This window comes from Anopheles coustani, chromosome 3 (genome assembly GCF_943734705.1).
Source record: "Anopheles coustani chromosome 3, idAnoCousDA_361_x.2, whole genome shotgun sequence".
In the NCBI taxonomy this organism is placed as follows: domain Eukaryota; kingdom Metazoa; phylum Arthropoda; class Insecta; order Diptera; family Culicidae; genus Anopheles; species Anopheles coustani.
This window is the reverse complement of record NC_071288.1, coordinates 93,352,037-93,372,510: the sequence shown is the minus strand read 5'-3', so window position 1 is coordinate 93,372,510 and position 20,474 is coordinate 93,352,037. Positions and strand designations below refer to the sequence as shown.

Here is a 20,474-nt window from a genome sequence, read left to right as displayed (position 1 = left end):
TATCATCAGTTGCAACTGAGCTGTCGGAGTTAAACAGGTCCCTGCTCAAGCCATTCCGCAAACTCGGGCAAAAGAAAAGAAGACAAAAAAGACCCCCCAACCCTCCAGACGTGGCAATGAACCCAAGATTAATGTGCATACATGTCGCTCGGCAAAGGCAACGAAGGGATGTAAAACCAAGGGTGGGGGGGAGCAAATGTTTCGTTTAATTAAATATCTACCAGCAGCAAGGCACCACTCCGTCCACCGGAAGGTTGAAGGTGTCTATCAGAAAGCGGCAGACCCGGCGCGTCGGCCCGGTTTATGTTGCGTTTGCAGGAAATGTTTCCCCAATTTACACGCCATACATTCGGAACATAAATACGTCAGAGAGTCCTCTGTCTCGAACTCGTGTCGCCCCCCCGGGGGATGCCTTTTCTTGCCTCAAACCAAGCCGGTCCATTCAATGAAACTTCGGTGTGTGAGCTTTCCAACGCTTTGTTCCATCTTTGTGCACATGAAAGCCCTCCACCCGAGGAAGGCTCATCTGCCCGGGTTGCTTCGTGGGCACTCCGGAACGGCTGGATCAGGGAAATACGCTCACCCAAAGCTCTGTCTCTCTGTCAACTAGCCCGCCGGAGCTTGTAGATTGTTCCGGTTGACATTATCAAACACTGCCGTCTAGTACGTGACTGTGTGTGTTTGTGTGTGTTTGTGAGCTTGTACTACCGGCATGGGAAACGATAAAGGTGCACGGCTTGGAGGCAGTTCCTGAAACAACAAAATTCCATCCTCGACGCTAAAAGGCACATCGTTTGGGGAGACAGATTCTGGCACAGAACTCTTCTCGACAGTCGTCACTGGTTGTAGTATTGTTGCAGGCATGAAAGAAAACGGCCACCCACTCAGACGGGCGCCACCAAAGCGTGCACTAAACTGTCTGAGAAATGGTAGCAAATGGAACGGTCGGGACTGACAACTAACATGGACGCCAAGTGAAAACCACTTCAGTCTAGTCCGACGGGAGCTTTAAACTGGCTTTGAGCTGAGGATTAACATTAAATGTAGAAAAATATGTCAACCAAGCTCGTTCGAGGGATTTGAACCTCGATTTTTAATCTTAAGAGTATAAAATATTATTTAACTTTTAAAAATAAAATACTGAACATCAATTTATTTCAATTAAACACATAAAAAGATTCAGAACAAAGAACAAAAATGTTTAAAACATAGAAAGTTAGAACGCAGAAGATCTTCTAAAGAAGATTTTCCAGTTGTGGTAATCGCTTTACTAACCCCAACACCTTTTCCATTTGTTTTTTCTTTCCTCCACAGGCTGGCGCTACCTCTGCCTCTCCATGCTGTTCGTCGCCACGGCCATGCTGTGCAAGGAGCAGGGCATCACCATAACGGGCGTGTGTGCAATCTACGAAATCTTCGTCGCACAAAAGGTATGTGGAAAGTTGCCGGCGAAGGTCACCTACCTCTTCTGCCTTTCGCCGGAAACATCTAAAGCCGCCATTACCTTCTTCGCGTTCGGAAAACCCAAACATACTTTTGTGCCGCATTCTAACCTCAAATTTCTTCCACCCACCACTACAAAGCGCCATCCGAATGGGCGAATGACGCGAAATGAAGTGATTCACGGTGATGCTCGGCCCAAAGGAGGTGGCCCCACCGGGTGCTCCGGGGGTGTGACTGCTTCCGGGTGAACGACGAAGTTGTCCGAAAAGTTGAGTCTCGGGTGGACGCTAAATTGTACGATCCCGCTTTCCTCTTTCGGTCGTGGGGTCGTTTCGCGGGTGGAAAAATTCTCCGGCCCAACTGATTTTCCCCGGCCGATGAATCGGCCCATTCCTGCGCAGGTGGGGGGAGGTGGGATAGATTGTTGCCGGAAATCTGTGGATCGGTGAAAGGCCGACCATCGTTTCATACGCGCTGCCGGTCGTGCCTTTTTAAACCACCTTCCCCGCTGAAAAAAGAAAGGAAAACAAAATAATTCCAACAATTTGGGTCAATTTTCCGCATACGCAGCTCGTCCAGCGTGCCGGGGGCCGAAAATGTTCGTCGGGATCGTACCTTTCGCGCAGTGAAACGATTCCATTAGAAACGTTCGCCGTTACCACACTGTCTGGTGGAAGAGAACTTCCAGTGGTTGGTAAAAAATGAAGGTTTGTTGTTGATATTGAAGCAACATTAGTTTGGCCAACGGTGGGGTTAGAATTCGGTTAAACAGTGAATATTTTATACCGCCCTGTTCAACCCAAGCGTTACGTTCAAGCGTTCGGTGGTGAAATAACCATATCAAAGCGTTTGAAAGTGAGTTTGGTCTAAAAATGTACCCCTATGGAATGTTAATCGCAATTTGCCACCGCCATCCTACTATTTCGAACGCATGGGAGACGATGTCGAGATTCATTGCCAAACGTAGCAATCTATGGAACGCCTAGAGTTATGCAAAATTAATTTAGACGTTTCCAAGCTCTTTTATTCCTCGAGAATCTAGAGTACACACTGGAAACATCGCGAATTTCTACCAGCTGAGATAAGATTTATGGTAGTAAATCACACAGGTATGCTGTGCTTCAACAGTTGAATACATTTGGAGATAAAATTGTTCCAAAAAGTGGGATGTCGTTGCTACATGCAGATAAACCGCTTTTTTCCATTATGCATTAAAGCGACATAAAATTTGAGATAACTCAACGACTTTTTTTTGCGTCTAGCAAGCAGTATCTTTAATTGCAATACACTCGGCGATAAGATAAATGTTTGAATGATTACTAACCTATATATAAACCACCACCTAGCTCCAGTTTGTCTATTGTATTGGAGTGTTCAGTTGATTAAGAGTGCGAATGTCTAACTATCAGCCCACGTTCGATGCCAAATCGCGCACCTGGCAAGGCGCAGCATTTCATGGAGTGTTGAACCCCGAGGCCAGCTTAGGTCAGCTGATTTTCCACGTCCTTAACCGATCTACAGACAGCATTGTCCAGATCGACATGGATACCGGTCGATCCATGACGTACGCTGAATTCAAGATCCGGATGATTAGGTTTGTGCAAAACCTCACTCGGATTGGAGTACAGAAAGGAGACGTGGTGACTTTGGCGAATGCGAATAGTGAAAATCTGGCACCGCTGGTGTGTGCACTGTTGTGCATTGGTGCTCCATTTAACCCGATAGCTCCGAGCTTCAACGAGGACGATATGGCGAATATGCTGCGAACCACGAACCCCAAATTGGTATTTTGTGATGCGAACAATTATGAAACTGTGCGATCTGCCTTGAAAGGTACGACCGAGGGTCCAACTCCTCCAATTTATGTGTTCGAGGACTCGAGAGAAGATGTTCGACATGCGGAGGAGCTGTTGAAAGAAACGGGTGAAGAGAATAGCTTCATGTAAGATTTACTGTCCAATAACCCATCAACACAATGTTAAACTTATGTTTTGATAATTGCAGACCTCAATACCTTGGTGATAGCCGTAAAACGCTGGCGGCCATTGTTTGCTCCTCGGGTACGACAGGAGCTCACAAGGGTGTTAATGTTTCCCATGCCCGAATCATTGAGTACGACGCAATGTTCGATATTAGTTATCCAAGGAAGTCGCCTATCCAGAGAGTCTACTTTACCTTCAGTGCTATCTACTGGATATCGGGTCTCACGTTTCTGCTGAATGTTTTGATCACGGGCGATTTAAGGTTGTTTACCCGAAACAGCTTCAATGAAGAACAGTTCTTCGAGGCAGCTGAAAAGTATCGTGCCACATTTGTATTCACACCTCCGGCTCACGGTAATGCAATAGTCTCTCACTCGCGGATCAAATCGATCGATCTAAGTTCGATCGACATCTGGTTACTCGGCGGAAGCATGGTTCCAGAAGATTTGCGTGATCGGGTCGACGATTTGCTTCGCAACGGACGCTCGTTGAATGGAGTCGCACCATCCGAATGCGGACCAATCGCTGCAGATTTTCAAATGAGAAAACCCAACGTCATCGGACCATTGTTACCGGGAGTTCAAGTGCGGATTGTCGATGAGGACGGCAACAGATTAGGCATCGGTGAACATGGTGAGCTGCTTGTTAAACCGACATCTCCATTTTGTGGATACTACGGCAACGAAAAGGCAACAGCAGACGCGGTGGACGAGGAGGACTACTATCGCACTGGTGACGTCGGTTACATTGACGAGAGTGGCTGTTTATGTTTAGTTGATCGGCAGAAAGACATTTTCAAGTACAATAACTTCCACATAACACCGTCGGAGCTTGAAGATCTCATTAGAAAGATCGATGGTGTGCAGGATGTGTCAGTTGTAGGAGTTCCGGATGCGTCCAGAACAATGGATCTACCGGCGGCACTTATTGTGAGAAAACCTGACAGCGTACTTGGCGCTGAGACAGTGCACTCCATAATAGATAGCCAGGTATCGGACTTCAAGCGACTCCGTGGAGGTGTACATTTTTCCAACGAACTCCCAAAAACCGAATCTGGTAAAGTGCTTCGACGCAAGGTTGTTGAAATCATTCAAATGAATAATCATCACAAATAAATATTACTATGGGGGTCCGCGATAGACGAGGGGCATCACCGTTTAGCAAATTGTCCGAGAAAAACCTGTACGGCAAACCTGACTATCCAGGTACCCAAAAGGAAAAGTCTAGTGAGCTGTCGTTACGCTAAAAGAAGAAGAAAAGTGACTATGCCAGCTAGACAAGCAACGGGGTCGAAGAACTTGACGTCGCGAGGCTAACCATGCGATAAGGACTGACCACCGCAACATGAAACAAGCAGACGAAAGTAGCAAAGATCAGTAGAAAAGGAACACGCGAGGAGCGAACGTAAAAAAGCACACATGCCGACACAAACATAGTGAAACGTTACAGTCGAATAAAATTTGTTTGAGAACATAGCACAAACCAAACCTGTTGATTATCTTGTATCTTGATTATTGTACGTGCCTCATCATAGCGTTTACATTTGTACCGCACGATATAAGATATCATTTTTATATGAAGTTATACAATTATGCTTTGTTAGGACGATCATACATTTTGGGATGCAATTACACAACACCGTTGAAAATGTTTGTGATAAGGAGACTATACATTTGCTTGCTTGTGTTAAAATTATTACAACAGACGCTTGTGGAATTCGGCGATCAGCAAGCGCTGTTTCACATGTCAGCATTATACAACTCTGCAATAATGTGTGTGATAAGATAAGCAGACGCATGAACTCCAACTTTTATTTTAACCATCGTTTATATCAGTTTATTGTATTAGAGATGGTAGTTAGCGTAGTTAATAGGCGGTTGAGAAATACCGTGGCGTATTTCTGGTCCCAGAAGATCTTCAACAAGATCAATGCCCTGCTCCCGAACGGACAGTTACACCGTTGAAACTCGAGAGGTTCATACAGAAGATGGGAGGTGAGGAATATGTATCAGTTGTAGGAGTTCTCCATGCGTTTTGAGTAACGAATCTATCGGCGGTACTTATTGCGCTGAGATACGTACGTGGCGCTAAGACAATGCACTATATAATCGGCAGCCAGGAGTTGGACTTCCAGCGACCTAATGGGACATGGTCTCTACTTGTGAGGAATTCTTCTTGGAAAGAATAAAAAGGGAAACCAGATGCAGGTGCGTTTGCTTCTGGCAATAAATATTCTTAAGTGACATGTCCCTCCTTTCTTTGTTTATTATTTGGGTCATGTTGTAAGAAGTTCCCATTGGAAGCTTGCTGGCTTGACGAAACCGAAATTGGCTCTTCAATTTCGACGAGTGCCCAGCCTGAAATCTCGACGAACCTAGAGTGCGTTACTGCATCAACATCGAGAGGAAAGTGTGCACTCGATAGCCCGATTGCTAGGAACGGGATTTCAAATAATGCTGAGGGATACACATAACGAAAACGCACCAACGTTGGAATATAGATCCAACTGGTACAATTTTGCAGTTTTGCTGTGACCATGGAAATGGATGTTTACCTAATGCTACATCGGGGCAGGATGGATTTGCAAACATCATGCTACCTCTATCGAACTTATCCGTCCAAGCATCATGTGGTAAAATTGTGATCGACGGAGAAGGTTGCTTTGCTCTAGTTTGGTTATGGCAAATAGCGTCGATGGATTCCATTTTCTCCTTATATGATGGTCGTATGCTTGCCGGTCCTCAACTAGTTCATGGTTCAATCTCTTTTTTCATTCTTCTACTTGCTAAAATGGTTTCATTTGTGTCTTACAAATATTTGGACTTGAGAACGAAATGAACAGAATAATGTTTCGTGTCAGACGCACTTGTTTTGGTACCGTCTAGTATAATATTTTACTTGTATCTCCAAGAGACAGGTGATTTTACCATAGCATTTTATTCTTAACCAATTTCAAATCATTTCCCCTTGCTAAATGTTAGATGCAAACAGTGTTAATTAAATCCTCAATTTATTGTGGTTGAAAATTGACAAAAGGAAGAACAAACTGTAGTTAATTATGCCAACTTCCAGACATAATGAAGTTCTTATATTTCTGAGCGAAGAAGATATTCATTTCTTCCCCTTCACCTATTGTTGGACAAATGCAAACAGTGCGATTGAAATAACGATGTATTCATAATTCAATTCATCTATCCCAGCGAAGATCTGTCGCATTGTTCGAAGAAGGAAAGCAATTTCATTTTATTGGAAGCAATGTCAGAAAGATCCTGGACCGGAATTCTTGATGTCAACTTGATTGGATCAAACCTTTTGCTCCTTCAAGGAACCGTTCAAGATTGAGCTATTCGTTCTATGAGCTCCAAAGATGATGGACCAGCGCATGGTCCACACTTGTTCGAATAAACGAAGCAATGTTCTTTTTGCCGCTTGGTGGAAGATCAAAAATGAAAGATTTAAAGATGGACACTCGTGTCGTGCGGAAATGCAGCGCAACCCGGGTCGGGTATTGTGAACAAGAATAATTGCAATCCAGCATTCCATACGTCCGTTTCTTAGTCTCACTTGCCGCTTGCTTGCTTTCCAATAAAAGAAACCATCTCCCCAGACAAGCATGATGACGAGTGAAGACGTCGGGCAACGACGAAACTCGACAAGACTTATCACTATCCTAGCCCGGTTTTACTGCGCTCGGTTCGGTGTTGTTTTCCCCGGGACATGTTTTTCCTGATTTTTCACAAGCTCTACACATCCTTTCGACTCACCGGCAGTCTTGTCCAACGACGCGACAGACTCGGTTCCGCAGTCAGCAGGAAGAAGTTTTCGGTTGTATTTCAAATTTTCCACACTCCCCCCCGCCCCCCTTTTCGGCCCTTGGGAACCATAGGGACTACCACCTTTCATCCGCAAGGAAACCAAGCTGCTACTGCGTCAGGTAATGCCTCGACTAACCCTAGCCGGAAGTGTTAGTCAACTGTCAACGACGGGTCGACAGGACGTGCCGGCTGGGACAGAAAGAAAAAAAGCTGACGACATGTGCAAAGTTCTTCCATCATTTCGAATGCTTTTGCACTCGGCGAGTGCCGTGTAGCTTCCCGCTTCCTTCTTCCCGTCCGCCGGCGGAGAAGTTTTGACGATTGTTTCGAGCTCGTATTGTTCTTTGTGGCAGTCATATTTTATTCTCGCTTTTCTTTAGAGAGACCACACGAAAGGGTGAAAAATGTTTGGTTCGATCCTGAAAGAGTGGAGTTTTTCTTGCGCATTTTCCTACTGCATCCGTGTAACTGCTTGGGAGCTTTGTTGCGTTGGATTAAGGTTTCGGAAAAAGCGTGAAAAATGTGACCACACAGGTCAAACCACTTGAGGAAATGATTTCACACGTTTACTTTAGTGAGATGGAAATAAATATGAGAAAAGCTTCGAGTAACAAACATGACACGGAAGTCATTCATTGAATCATTAAATATTTAAGAATATGGAATAAACTACTTTACTACTTTCTCTCTATCTAACTGCGTACAATAAACTTGAGAAACAATAAATCCCCTTTTACATGTTGAAAGTCAACTTATTTTGCGAGAAATCATAAACGAAGTAAAAGATTTCTTAAATTTCTGGAAAAGTCTAACGGTTCCTTGGTAAATCGTTAAAATAGAAAGCTATTTACAGCTCGATGTTTTTCTTGTAAACTGTCACCGGTACTATCCAGTTGCTGGCAGAACGCGTTAAAACCGACGTCGGTCTGATCGTTTTTCGTGCCATCAATTCGCCCACGGAATGCAATAACCGGCGAACGGCTCGAGTCAACCTCCGCGTCCGTCCGACCATTTTGCGGAATAGAAATGTTCGCTCGGCAACCAAACACTCGAGCGCCGCGAAGTGTTACACACCAATTACCAACAATGTAGCATATGATAAATTGAAGTGGCAGCCAGTGGCGCATCGGCAGTGACGTCCCCATGGAAACGGCCAACGTGAACGTGGCAAGAGACCAGACCGTATATACTTGTAGCGCTGTACGCAGACACGAACGGTGCAATAAAACCGTAACGGTGTACCGGGCGAACCGGGTCGTCTCCGAAACGGTAGAAACGACATAAATCAATTCTAACCAGCACCGCCTGGCGGGCGGGTCAGGAAAATGGCCTCAGTTTTTCCTCTCCACCCTCGCCGTGAACGTGCCCGGTTTCACCAAAGGGTCGGCTGCGTTCGACGTAGGTCAGCATACCATTGACTATCGTGACTTGCATCCGGAATCGAAGGTGGAACCAAACCCCAAAAAGTACACACACACACACACACAGGTCGCGGGAAAGCGCTTTTGTTATGTGACAAATTTCAATTAAACTACATTCAAACCGAGCCCTCCGGAGAGAGAACTCTCTCTTTTTAGCCGGAGACCGCCAAAAACCCGGAACGGACTCGGTTTTCCGGTGCACGTTCCAGAAAGTGGGAAATCTACCCCGCTGGGCTGGTGGGTTCAATGGAACCTGCCAACCCGTTGCAGTAAGTTCCACTCCTCTCTGATTCACGGGATGACTTTTCCCAACCGGATGTTGACTGATGGGCCGACCGCTTTCCCGGCGAATCTTCATGCCTCGGGTTTTTCCTGTCAACTACCAAAGCGTCACCCCGAAAAGGCACGGCCTCTACCGTGTTTCGACATTGAACAAAATGTCCGCCGCCGTTGTTTGATATATCGTTTCCAAACAATATTATAAATCTCTCCCGGCTCGGCCTTTCTCAGCCGGAAGAAAGGGATGAAACACGAGCCTTAGAGGAAGCGGTACGGCTTTTCAATGGAAAGCTCGTCAAACTCGGGTGCCATTTTCCAGCGTTGTTTGCTTTTGCACCATTTTGGGAAAGAACCGTCACCGTTTTCGCACAGCAAAGCACAGTGGAAAGTGAAAATCCATCCCACCTAAAACACATACCACCCGTTCTGTCTCGGCTTTGGCGAATTTGCAAAACACATCGAACAAATTTTAATGTTTGTTTCACGTGACGAATGAAGGGTCGAAAGTTTGAAAGCATTGCGTTTCTTTTTCTTTTGCTACCTCATTCCAACCATTTTTGGACGCTGGCTTTACGTTTGGCAAAGATGCGCCAGTGGAAGAGAAAATGGTTGCCCACACACACACACACACACCCATGCAGACGCACAATGATTGAGTGACAAACGAATGAGCAAACATCGGCACATCGTACAGTAACTCTACGAGGGCACGCATTCCTGAGCCGTGTCGGGGGAACGGGGGCGGGTGGATGGAATTTATGGTAATGCGCCTTGGGACGAATTCGTGACGCGCGAAGGACACGCCCCAGTATCCGCTGGCAGACCTGAAGTGAACGCTTCGGTACGAAACGATTTGTTGTCTTTTGTTTTCAACTCGGTTTGATAGAAAAACCAAACGAACCGTTCGAAAAGAAACATTGACATATTAAAGAAGATAAAAATTTAGATGATAAAACAATTACTTACGGATTACAGAAAACTTCAATTTTTTGTATCTGTTTTTCAAAGAATAAGTGTTGAAAAGGATTCCTAATATACTCTACATGATTTAACATTTAATATATTTATTTTGTAATACATTAATTCAACTGTAATTGCAAGCGTTGAACAAGTGAAAGACATTCAAAGTTTTGTTTATTGAGAGGAAAAACTTAAAATATTTTTCAATTGCAAAAAAATTTGCAAACTCAACTGTAATTGTAAGTGTTAAACAATTCACAAACATTTAATTTTTTGTTTATTGACAGTAACAACTTATCATAACAAAACAAATGTAAAATATTTTGCAATTACACAACAAATCCATGTCGAAACTATTGTAACTTTCCCATTTTGTTCAGGAAAAAGTCATTCGAATTTGGTCACCAAAAATACATTAAACCAGCGCTAGGAAACGATTCCAAATCGAAGCGGATTATTTATTCTCTATCCTGTTGACACTCGAACGGAACGGAAGTGACTACGCATCCGGTTTCCATAGAATTCACCCGGCTAAATCCCCACGGCTTGATTTGAGTGTTCGCCTCTGAAAATACTCTCCGCTATTTTTCTACCATCACTCACGCTTGCTGTCGATTCTGGCAATGTTTTGCATCCTTGTAACCCGGTGAACCAGCGTCGGAACTGAAACAGTAACTATCATCGAAGATGTATTGCCCCAACCGGTCGGTCAACAACGGTTGCGAACCTTGCGGGCAACGGTTTCTCGTTACCTTGTTTTTGTTTCGCTTTCGTGGAATCGTGAAAAGACGCCTTGCACAACAACGAGAACCGGAGGGTGTTAATGCTGATTCGATACACTGCTGAAAACATGATATTCTTCGTCAGCCAAACAACCTAGTGGTATGAGAAAAGCACTGTTGCAAGCAAACAATAAACACTTGAGGAGAAAATTGAAAAGAATACTAATGAATGTGACACCCTTTGAAAATAAAAACTTAATCTAACATTTGATAGAAAAGATATTTTTCAGATAAAACACAATCATGAAACAGACTGAACAGACTGGTCGTATCTTCACAATAAAACACCCATTCCATGGACGTAATGGCCAAGTTAAGTTCGAAAACTGATGATTAGCTAATCATTAAACCAATTGCCTCTTGTCGCTGCATGTTTCCGACATGAATTTTTGATGAAGCGGTGAAGAAATATCTCATCAAAAACTCGTTATCCCCGTTCATTCGGAGCTGCTCGTACGTTGCCTGCGGGTTTTTAATAAATAAACGCCCGCAAGCAATATACGTTTGACAAATAGATTAAAAATTATGAAACCTACCATACTGTGCGTGGTGAACGGAACGGTAACGAACGGTTGCGGCAAGTCTGTCACTAACGCCAGTTAAATCCATGGGAACGATACCGTCTCAAGGAGTAAGTGACTGTATACGGCATTTCACTCCCGTTCTCATCACACGAGGACGTGGTTAGGTACCGTTCTAGCCATCACCAGAGCTTTCCATGACAGGAAAATTGTTTCCAGTTTTCCCAACCTGGCTCTGGTTTCGTGTAACAAGTTTACATGTTTTGCTTGCTTCGTTAAACTGCGAAATGTGTTCATGTACATTTTATTTAAAAGAGGAAGCATTTGATTATAGTATTGACATGCAAATCACAAATCTTAGCTCATGAAAAATTGTAAGAAAAACTGTTTCTTACTCTAAAACTCATTAAAAGAATCGTTCATAGTTTCCATAAACATTAGGTAAAATATCTCGTTTCCTAATTTTAATCTACAAAAAGCGAGCAATTAAAAATTATATTGTAACAGCCTCAGCCTTCGGTTTAGTGATCAGTGATCCCTGTGAGCATCTGCTAAACAGCTTCTGTACCATGTCAATAAATTTCTAATGACTTTCGAGTGCACCCAACACCACAGTCTGGAAAAACACATCTCACCGAACGCTTTTCTCGGGATCTTTTCGGACCACCGGTTACCTTCACCTCAAAGCAGCATATGCAGGTCCTGGAGTGCTGTTGCTAATCCGTCGGCATGAGCTGGGTCGATCCCCATGCTCATGTGTGAGTGTTGGTAACCGAGCCCTCCACCACATGGTAACGGTATCCTCACGCAAACGTTAGGGGCGTTTATGTCCCCGTGCGGGATGGTGTTATTAGCGGTACCGGTGGCCTGGGCTTCTGGGTTTCTGATGTAGGGGGAAAAAGGTTTCCATCCCTGGCCCTCGCTCCTCTTCCCCCCCCCCCTTTCCCACCATCAACTCTTATTACTATCATCTGAAAAACCGCTTGCCCGCGAAACGATGATGGTGGAACGACATTTTAAGCGACGACGCGCGTCCTAATGGCGTACGAGCGCCCAGGGAAGCATTGTGAGGTTATGGCGGTACAGCGAAACGCTTGCAGCTGGTTGAAGTTTTGACTCGTTTTTGGAACCTTTGCTGAACATTTTCGAACAATGTGTGCAACGTACAAAAAATCTTCAATGAATCTGGCAAGCAGCAGGGTGTTTCCAACTCGATATGTACAAACTTTTTGCAGTTAAAATATGCCAAAACATTCTCTCCATGAGTACTTACTTCAATAAAGTTTCTTAATTTTCAAATGAAAGCTTTAATTTCAACCAATTTCCCATGAGTCGTTCCTCACTTAAAAGAGGAGCCGTCCGCTTGATAGATAAACGGCATTAGTTCATCCAATTATCACCATCTGAAACGAAGCTCGACCGGAAAACTTAATGATGAAACAAATTATATCGACCAGAACATTCCCTTGGGTGAAGGAAGAGGATAAAGAAACCCCGACTGCAGCTCGAAAGATGATCTGTTCCGAAGATGCGAAAGGAGTCATTACTGGGGGCGAACCGTGTCTCATTCGTTCGTGTAATGAATCCAATTATAGGACAAATATAGATTACAGAGTGGAAACCTGAACGCACACACCGGCACACATAGGTGAAAGCTTGGGAAGATTTTCCTCCGATGCAACAATTTTCCTCCATGTTGGGCGCAAATTTTATATGTTCTCCTTCAGAAACAGGTAGTCCAGGTGCCGACGCACGGCAAGATGTTAAGCGCGTCAGTCAAATGAGCACGTGTCCAATTCCATCCAACTGTCGGAAGACCGGCCGGGAGCATGTTGGGGATATAAGTATTGAGCTTATAACCAACATAAGCATACGGTAAAATTGTGAAGATAAGTCGAGAATCCGGGGAAGGACAATGTACGCTTCAAAACCGGGTCGGCATTCGATGGCCCTACCGTTCGGGCCCGCTGGGGCATTTTCCTTCCCTTGCAACTCATTTTTCATTTCCCCCCATTTCTCAACCACCCCCCCGCACGGCTCCCCGGAGACACGGGCGTCGCTTTCTGAGAACTCGACGGTACCTTTGCTCATCTCATCACTTGAAAGATGCAGCTCGCGAGAACCGAAGTGAGGTGGGCAAAAGGGGATTTTCCACGGCTCACGTTTTACGACCGCAGTCCGCTTGCGGAAAGTGTCGGTAGTACTCCCTCCCCTGAGAGGCCAATGCACGGTTTTTGCTCATCTGCATCGGGAAAAGAGCTGTAACTAGACGCCCGCGCTTGAGCTTGAGTGCTGTAGCTATTTCTGGCAAATACAGCTTGACGTCACGTCTCACGTCTCCGGGCCCTTTTGCACAACCCTACTCCCATAAGGAGGTGCAGTAATTTCAGCTAAAACCCACAAATAACTCCACCCCACTCGGTATGTTGCATAATTGCAGTCAAAGTCGAAACCATCTGCAACGGAAGATGGAGAACGTCCTATCTCCCGATCTACACTCTACGGTAGCCTCTAGCTACCTTCTAGAGCAGGGTAGAGTTTTCATCCTCCGATGGGCACGGAAAACTGTAGTGAATGTTTGCACAACAATTACCCGAAATCGGTTGAAATATTTACCGACGCCAAGGGTTAACACACACACGGTTACTGACTCCCTTCACTAAGTATACAACATTTTCTCCAAAAACATTGCCCTGCCAATCGTTGAGTCACTTGAACCCTGGATAAGAACGATACTCCAGTATGTGACTATAACCATTCCAGAAGTTCAAACTAGAGTTGTGTAAATCTGATTCAAATTCATGAATCTGAATGAAACTCTGATAAGGGATACATAAATCCTTATAAGGGATACATGAATCTTTCGTCAAGAGATTCATGAATCCCAAAGACTCACCAAATGACGAAAAGTCACCAGCCAAAAATGGGACCCCTATGAAAGAATCGGGGAGATTCATGACAGATCCATGAAAGATTCACGAAGATTCATTAAGCTTTGATCAAAGCGGATCTTAAGATTCGAATCCGCAAAGATTCATGAATCCATCTGAATGAATCTCAGGTGAAAGATTCATATGAATGAATCTCGCCAAAAGATTCATTAAGCACAACACTAGTTCAAACCATTTTGTTTCAGTTTCTGAACTATTAACACGTTGACTGCCATGTCACCCAAAAGTGGGTGACAGCAAAATTCAGTTCTAAAAAGTTTTTGACCTATAAATAAATGAAAATGCAACATAAAAACTATAGTAATATTTTATATCAATTCTTTGAGAAGGTAAGTTTTTGCTTAGCCTTCAAAAATCGTTGGTTTAATAAATGTTACAAACAAATTATATTAAAAAAGATTGTACTAAAAAGGTGTGCTAAAAACGCTTGGCAGTCAACGTGTTAAAGTGGTTTAAAAAATGAATAAAAAATTTGAATCGACTTTAGAAAATGACACACGGCCTTTCATATATCGAACACGACACAAATTCTCAAATACTTTAACTAAACTTATTACTAAAGAAAACAGAGCAAGAATGTTTCGTTACATCGTTTCTGTTTCTAATGCCGTTATCCTGTATGTTCCTGAAGCATCCGTTTGAACTCGATCCGGGAAACCTTCTTCAGCGGAATAGCACCCCGAGAGTCATTTTACTACCGTCCTATGGAGGTTCTCTGTCTCAACATTGGAGTTTATGAGTAGTGGCGCCGGATTGCACATCCGGCTGCTTTACTGCGCATTTACTTTTTGCGCCACCGAAAATCCGAATGGACGCTGGACAGGATAAACGCAAGGGATTTTCTCATTCCAACAGACTCTGGAGACCAGGGAAACCTCTATAGGGGTTTTCGAAAATGAATTACCAAAAATTAAATCGAGAGTGAAACTACTTTCAACCGATCTCCCTTTTGTGTCCCGGTGAGGACGATAGTTGGAGCTGCAGAGCAGATTGCAATGTTGGGCTTTAGATAAACTGCTTGTGCAACTCTGTAGACTCTCACCCTTCGTGTGCAGTAATAAAGGGGTATCATCGCACCTTCCATTTCTCCGCATCTGGGCACGCTTCCAAGGCCGAGACCTGGGGTTTGGATTGGCGAGGGAACTAATTTTTATTACACAATTAAATGCGATACCGACGCTCGGCAGTGAAGTACGAGCAGATGGATGGACATGAAAGTGTGGATTTTAGTGTTATTGGTCTTTTAAAACGCAAGCGATTGCATCCTTAAAGCGCACCCTGCGTACGTCTCCCGGGGGTGGCGCACTAAACTCGTGCTCATCACGACCCCAAGGGACCTCACATTTAACTCCTTCCGATGGTTGCCCCTTTCCCAAGCGCTTGGCGATTCCATTAGGAGAAGAAAGGAAACCCGAGACGCAGCCATTAGCCAACACCAAATTACAATGAATGTTTTGCGCGCTTCGTATGGAACACTCCACAACCCAACTTCCAGGGTTTGGAAAAGGGAAAGGGGTTGTGTCCGTGGTGGAAAATGTAATCGGAGTGGAAGATTTTTATCACCCACTCGCACCCAACCGGGTACCGCGCCGGCACTGAATCACATCGCATTGAAATGTAATCAAAAATTAAGACGCACTTTGGCACAAAGATAACGGCCAACCGACGCTCGAAGCCGTTTTAAGGGCGTTTCCGTTGAAGTGTCCTTTTTTTACCCCCTCACCCTCGCAAAAGCACAGGAACGATCGTTTGGAGATGGCATCATCATTAGTACCCGGAGCGTTCCGACGCCAACCTGCGAAACGGTGGCCTCGATTATGCCCTCGAAATAGGAACGCACTTAGCGGAAAGTACTGCCAAATCGTTATCGTGGTTCATTAAAACCGTCTCAAATGGTCGCTTTCTCTCTCTCCGCGGTGAGGTGGAGGGAGCCCATCAGATGGAAATGGTGGCTGAAGTAAAGAAACTGTTTCTTTTATTTGTCTGCCCTCGATTGGCATCGATGATAGCGCAAGGTGCGAAATGATTTGAATTTAAATTGGAAAATTATCAACAAGTTGATAAAATTTGCTTCTTGGAGATAGTTTCGGTTCGCAATTTAAAGATAATTTGGTTTTAAAGCACCTAACACCAAAGTTAAGAAACACTTCCAGCGGTATTTTATTTCAATGAACGTAAGCAACAGAGCAAAACTAGATTGAGCTTGAAGATGAAGGATAAAATCTCGGCTTTCATATTCTTGTTTTTATTTAAAAACTTTTCCATTGCTTTCCTACTGAGAGCAGTTAACGATGCAATTATCGTAAGTTTGTGCACAAATTATGGAAATTTGTTACGGGTAAGGGCTTTTCTTATTGTATTGCACTTTTCCTGTGCGAACAACATGCGTTTGAAGACGCCTTACAACTTACTCGGCACTTTAAATGCCTCAAAAAGGACCGATCCATAATTACTGGCATAATTTACTTGATTAATTGCGCAGTATGTCTCCATTGTGGATCCTTTCTTTTACTCGCTCCCGGGAAGGGGTGGAGAAGGAAACAAATAAAGAAAAGGGTTTCCCTTCCGTCACAACCGCAACCATGTGAAAATTAATCTTTTCCTTTCTTTTTTTGGGACAACTTTCACAACCCTACCCGTGAAAGGGTGACCATAATGTATTTTTAAAACACTTTTCACGTTGAAACAGAGGTGATGAGGGGGAGAAGAACCGAGCGGAAAACGTTCCCGGTGGTAAATGAAATTTTGTAATCACCACATTCTACACTTTCCTTCCCGAAAAAAGGGGTAAGGAAAACAAAATAGGCTTTTCATTTCTTTTCCCCCGACGAATAGAAGAAGCTCACTACTCTAGGTCTTGTGTTTGCCAAGCCTCATTTAAGCAAACGAGAGCGTTCCGTTTCGCTTTTGGTTTCGGTTTTCGCTCACTTCGTCAGTCAATGGGGGATTATTTTTTCGCGCCGGGAAAATCCATCAGTCCATTATTATGCTTCATCCTCATCCGTTTTCCTCTATTCAACCCCTTGCGTCCCCCGAAGAGAAATTGTTAGATTTTCCTCCTTTCTCTACCGGTTTGGGGTTCTTTTTTGCTACAGCAAATTAACCTTTTGTCGATCCCGCTGTACCGGAAACGCTAACGATTTGTCTTCAACCATGCATACCTTCGGGTTTTCGTAATGAAGCAAACCAAAAGAGCTGTCGATGGAAGAAGGAAAAATCTTGTTCGGTTTGGCGTAAACTGAAAAAAAATGTAAATCTTGAAGAGGGAAAACCGTTCTCTTCACGACGAGACATCGAACGAGTAATTAGTGAGCTTTTCTTTTTGCTCCATTCTGCTAAACCAGAAAAAGGGTCAACGGAAAACAATAATACGGAATATTGATTCCTTGATACTAAAAGAAATATAACATTCTCTTATCAAGAACTTTAACGCATTGTAACATGACGTTTTATCTACATTTTAATTTTAATGCATACATTACGGTTATTGAACCTTGACTCTGTCAACCACAAAATCTTGAGAAATTGATTTTTTACGAGTATATTTCAATTTTTCACCTCAACGGCCCGGCGGGTGTTCACTTTAGTGTATCATCCTACCACGAAAAGCGGCTAACCTCCCGCTTCCAATATCCGCAAAGTATCCCAAGTTCCTTTTCTCGGTAGACACACACACCTTCGATAGACAATAAACGTGCACCACGTGATCATCGTCCACGGACGAGACGAGTCTTGCCTAGTTTGCAAGCCAAACGTGAGAGCTTTTTGTAGCGTTTTCTCGAGCTCCAGTCGGAAGTTCAATAGAAAACTAATCTTTACGCGCAGGTGTGGGGAGACAGGGGAAAACAAAACCTTCGAAAAATCACCCACCGAGTGCATGCTCTCCCTTGTGCTCACTTTACTGAAGCTCTTCGGTTCGATTTCTTTTTCTACCCACTTCCCACACGAACCTTCCAACCATTGTTTCAGGCTGCTGCGTTCGGACAGAATCCTTGGAAAATCCGAAATCGATTAACTGTAACTCACGTGGTTAGCCCCACCGCCGAAAAGGACCCTTGCTTCTCTTGTGGCGCCTTGCGTTCCGCCCACTCGTTGCCATTCTTTTTGTGAGCACCTGCGAGGGCTTCCAGGTTCGAAGTCGGATGGCATCCAAATCGGCGGCCCGGACGCGGAAGCGGAATAATAAATGAATATTATCCTTCCCGCGCGAGCACCGTTTCTTCCTTCGGCCGGGCTTAGCGGGCTTGTTCGGGCTAACGAGCGCTTGGAGCACGAAAGCCAGCCTGGCTGGCTTTGCAAGAAAATGGGAAACGACGCTCGAAAGCGGATTCTTTTTGTTCTCCTTTCACTTAACCCTTCGGTCACCGGAGTTTCTCGGTGCCTTTTTTGTTTTGTTTTCCTCCATAAGAAAAATGGAAGTACGGTAAAACGAATGGCAAATGGAAACGTCAGACGATATTCGGTCCGTTTCTTCATCTGCTTTAAGACGGATTTGAGGCAATATCGGTTACTTTCTCGAATGAAACCGCTGAGGAGTGGTGCTTTGCAAGTTACTTAACTCAATTCATTGAAAAATAATATTTTTTAAAGTAACATATATGTGACACCAACTTGTCTTAAAAATGTTCATATCTTTATCTTCTTATCCTATTTTTATGGTTCGTCACAAAGCTAGTGATGGAGGCGCCTGGTCTTTTATAAAAATCTTAACAGTTTGCCTTTCTATACATTTTAAATTCTTATAGTATCGCTACAGCGATAGAAAATGACTAATACCAGTGAATTTATAAATCATATAAATCGTAAAACAGTGGATCGACTTATCTTTCGGAGATGAAATTTAAATTCCCAACCTTATCCAATATTGTGCCTTTTAAAGCAAATCGAAGCCGAAAGTCAAAGGAGAAGCTAGTAGAAAAAATTCCTGTTTTCATTTATTTGTCCTCCGAGGGCATTATCAAACCCAAGGCACTCCGTATTCGTACTCAGGGTTCCATAGAATCGAAGCGACATCTAGCCGAGGGGATCGGGAAAAAAAACTTTCGACAATAAATTATACGCAACCAATTTTACTACGCTATTTTTGGCACCCAAAAACACCCTTCACCACGGCTTCTTCCTTTGTTCACTCCCTCCCCCCTCACCGGTGATGATGAACTTAGCTACGAGGTCGGAGGTCAGAAGAAAAAGGTCCTTGAACCTCATCCGGTGGGCCACGAAGCGAGAAGCATGCAAATGTACGATAAGGGTCCCTCGGCTCTACGTACCTCCACTCCGATGAACATATTTAAACCACCCACCAAGGGCCCCCTCCCCCCCACTTAAGAGTTAGGCAATCCATCTTGGCGCGAGGCGAAACGAGGCTCCCATAAATTTGCAGCCACCCGTTCGATGCATGCACGGCTTCGAGTGTTCCCGCACGCGCCAGCTGCGACTTGGGGAAAACGCAGGGAAACTCCTACGTACGTACGCAAGTCAAAGTCTTGGGCACGCTTCGCCTGTTCCGGGGGGCCGTGTGACCCACCGGCACGACTGTCCTTGATATCAGCATGCATAATAAATCCTAGCGCGGCGGATCACCCCCAAGGCGGATCCCTCGGAGCGTGGAAGCAAACGTGATATTGGAAAGAAAGGAGCACCGGACGAAAGGGCTTCTAACTAACTTCCCGCACCCCGGGTCTCCTTTCTTTCTCCGCAGTCGGAAGAAATGAAATGTTGGAAAACTTTGCCGCTTCCATTCCAAGCCTAGTCTGGAGGGAAGGGTCGGATTCGAATGCATCCCTTCTGGGAAGGTACGGGTTGAACTTTCAACGTAGATCTTTCACTTCCCTAACCTGCTTTCCATTTTCTTTGGCACGAAACCGAACAGCACCGTTGGGGAAAGCTGGTCAAAAAGTTCATATCTGGAAGCATATGCAAGTCGCGTACGCCAGTTATTTCTTTCACGACTTTTCCGCAATGCTGGAATACCCATCGCGAGGAAAATACGTCGAAGGCCACGATTGAGGTTACTCCTGACGTAATAGTTTAACTAAGTTTCTTCTCGCAGTAACGCTTATGAGGGTAATTTTTATTCCTTCACACGTGGTTAAATATTTTTCAACCTTCAACAAAGTCCTGCTTTTATCAGCGGTTTACTATTTCAACTGGAAACTTTTGCCACGAAGTGCTAATGCAATCCTTTCAGTCCGGAAAATAAGAAACGACCGGTTCTCGCTACGCTACCTGCGCGCCCCTTCTTTCGGTAATGGAAACAGCGACAACAACGGTATCGTACGGGGGACACATTGTAGCCTAACTTTTCTGCCGTGCATCATTCT

The 20,474-nt window shown here is 44.3% G+C and overlaps 1 protein-coding gene across 1 annotated transcript in view; it reads left to right on the top strand.

Annotated features, from left to right (window-relative positions):
• The window catches only part of LOC131271908 (protein O-mannosyl-transferase Tmtc3-like), a 100,716-nt gene that overhangs the window by 67,706 nt on the left and 12,536 nt on the right, over nt 1–20,474 (top strand). Inside the window, 1 exon segment of the mRNA XM_058273480.1 lies at nt 1,315–1,430. Within this exon segment, the coding sequence (XP_058129463.1) occupies nt 1,315–1,430 (116 nt within the window).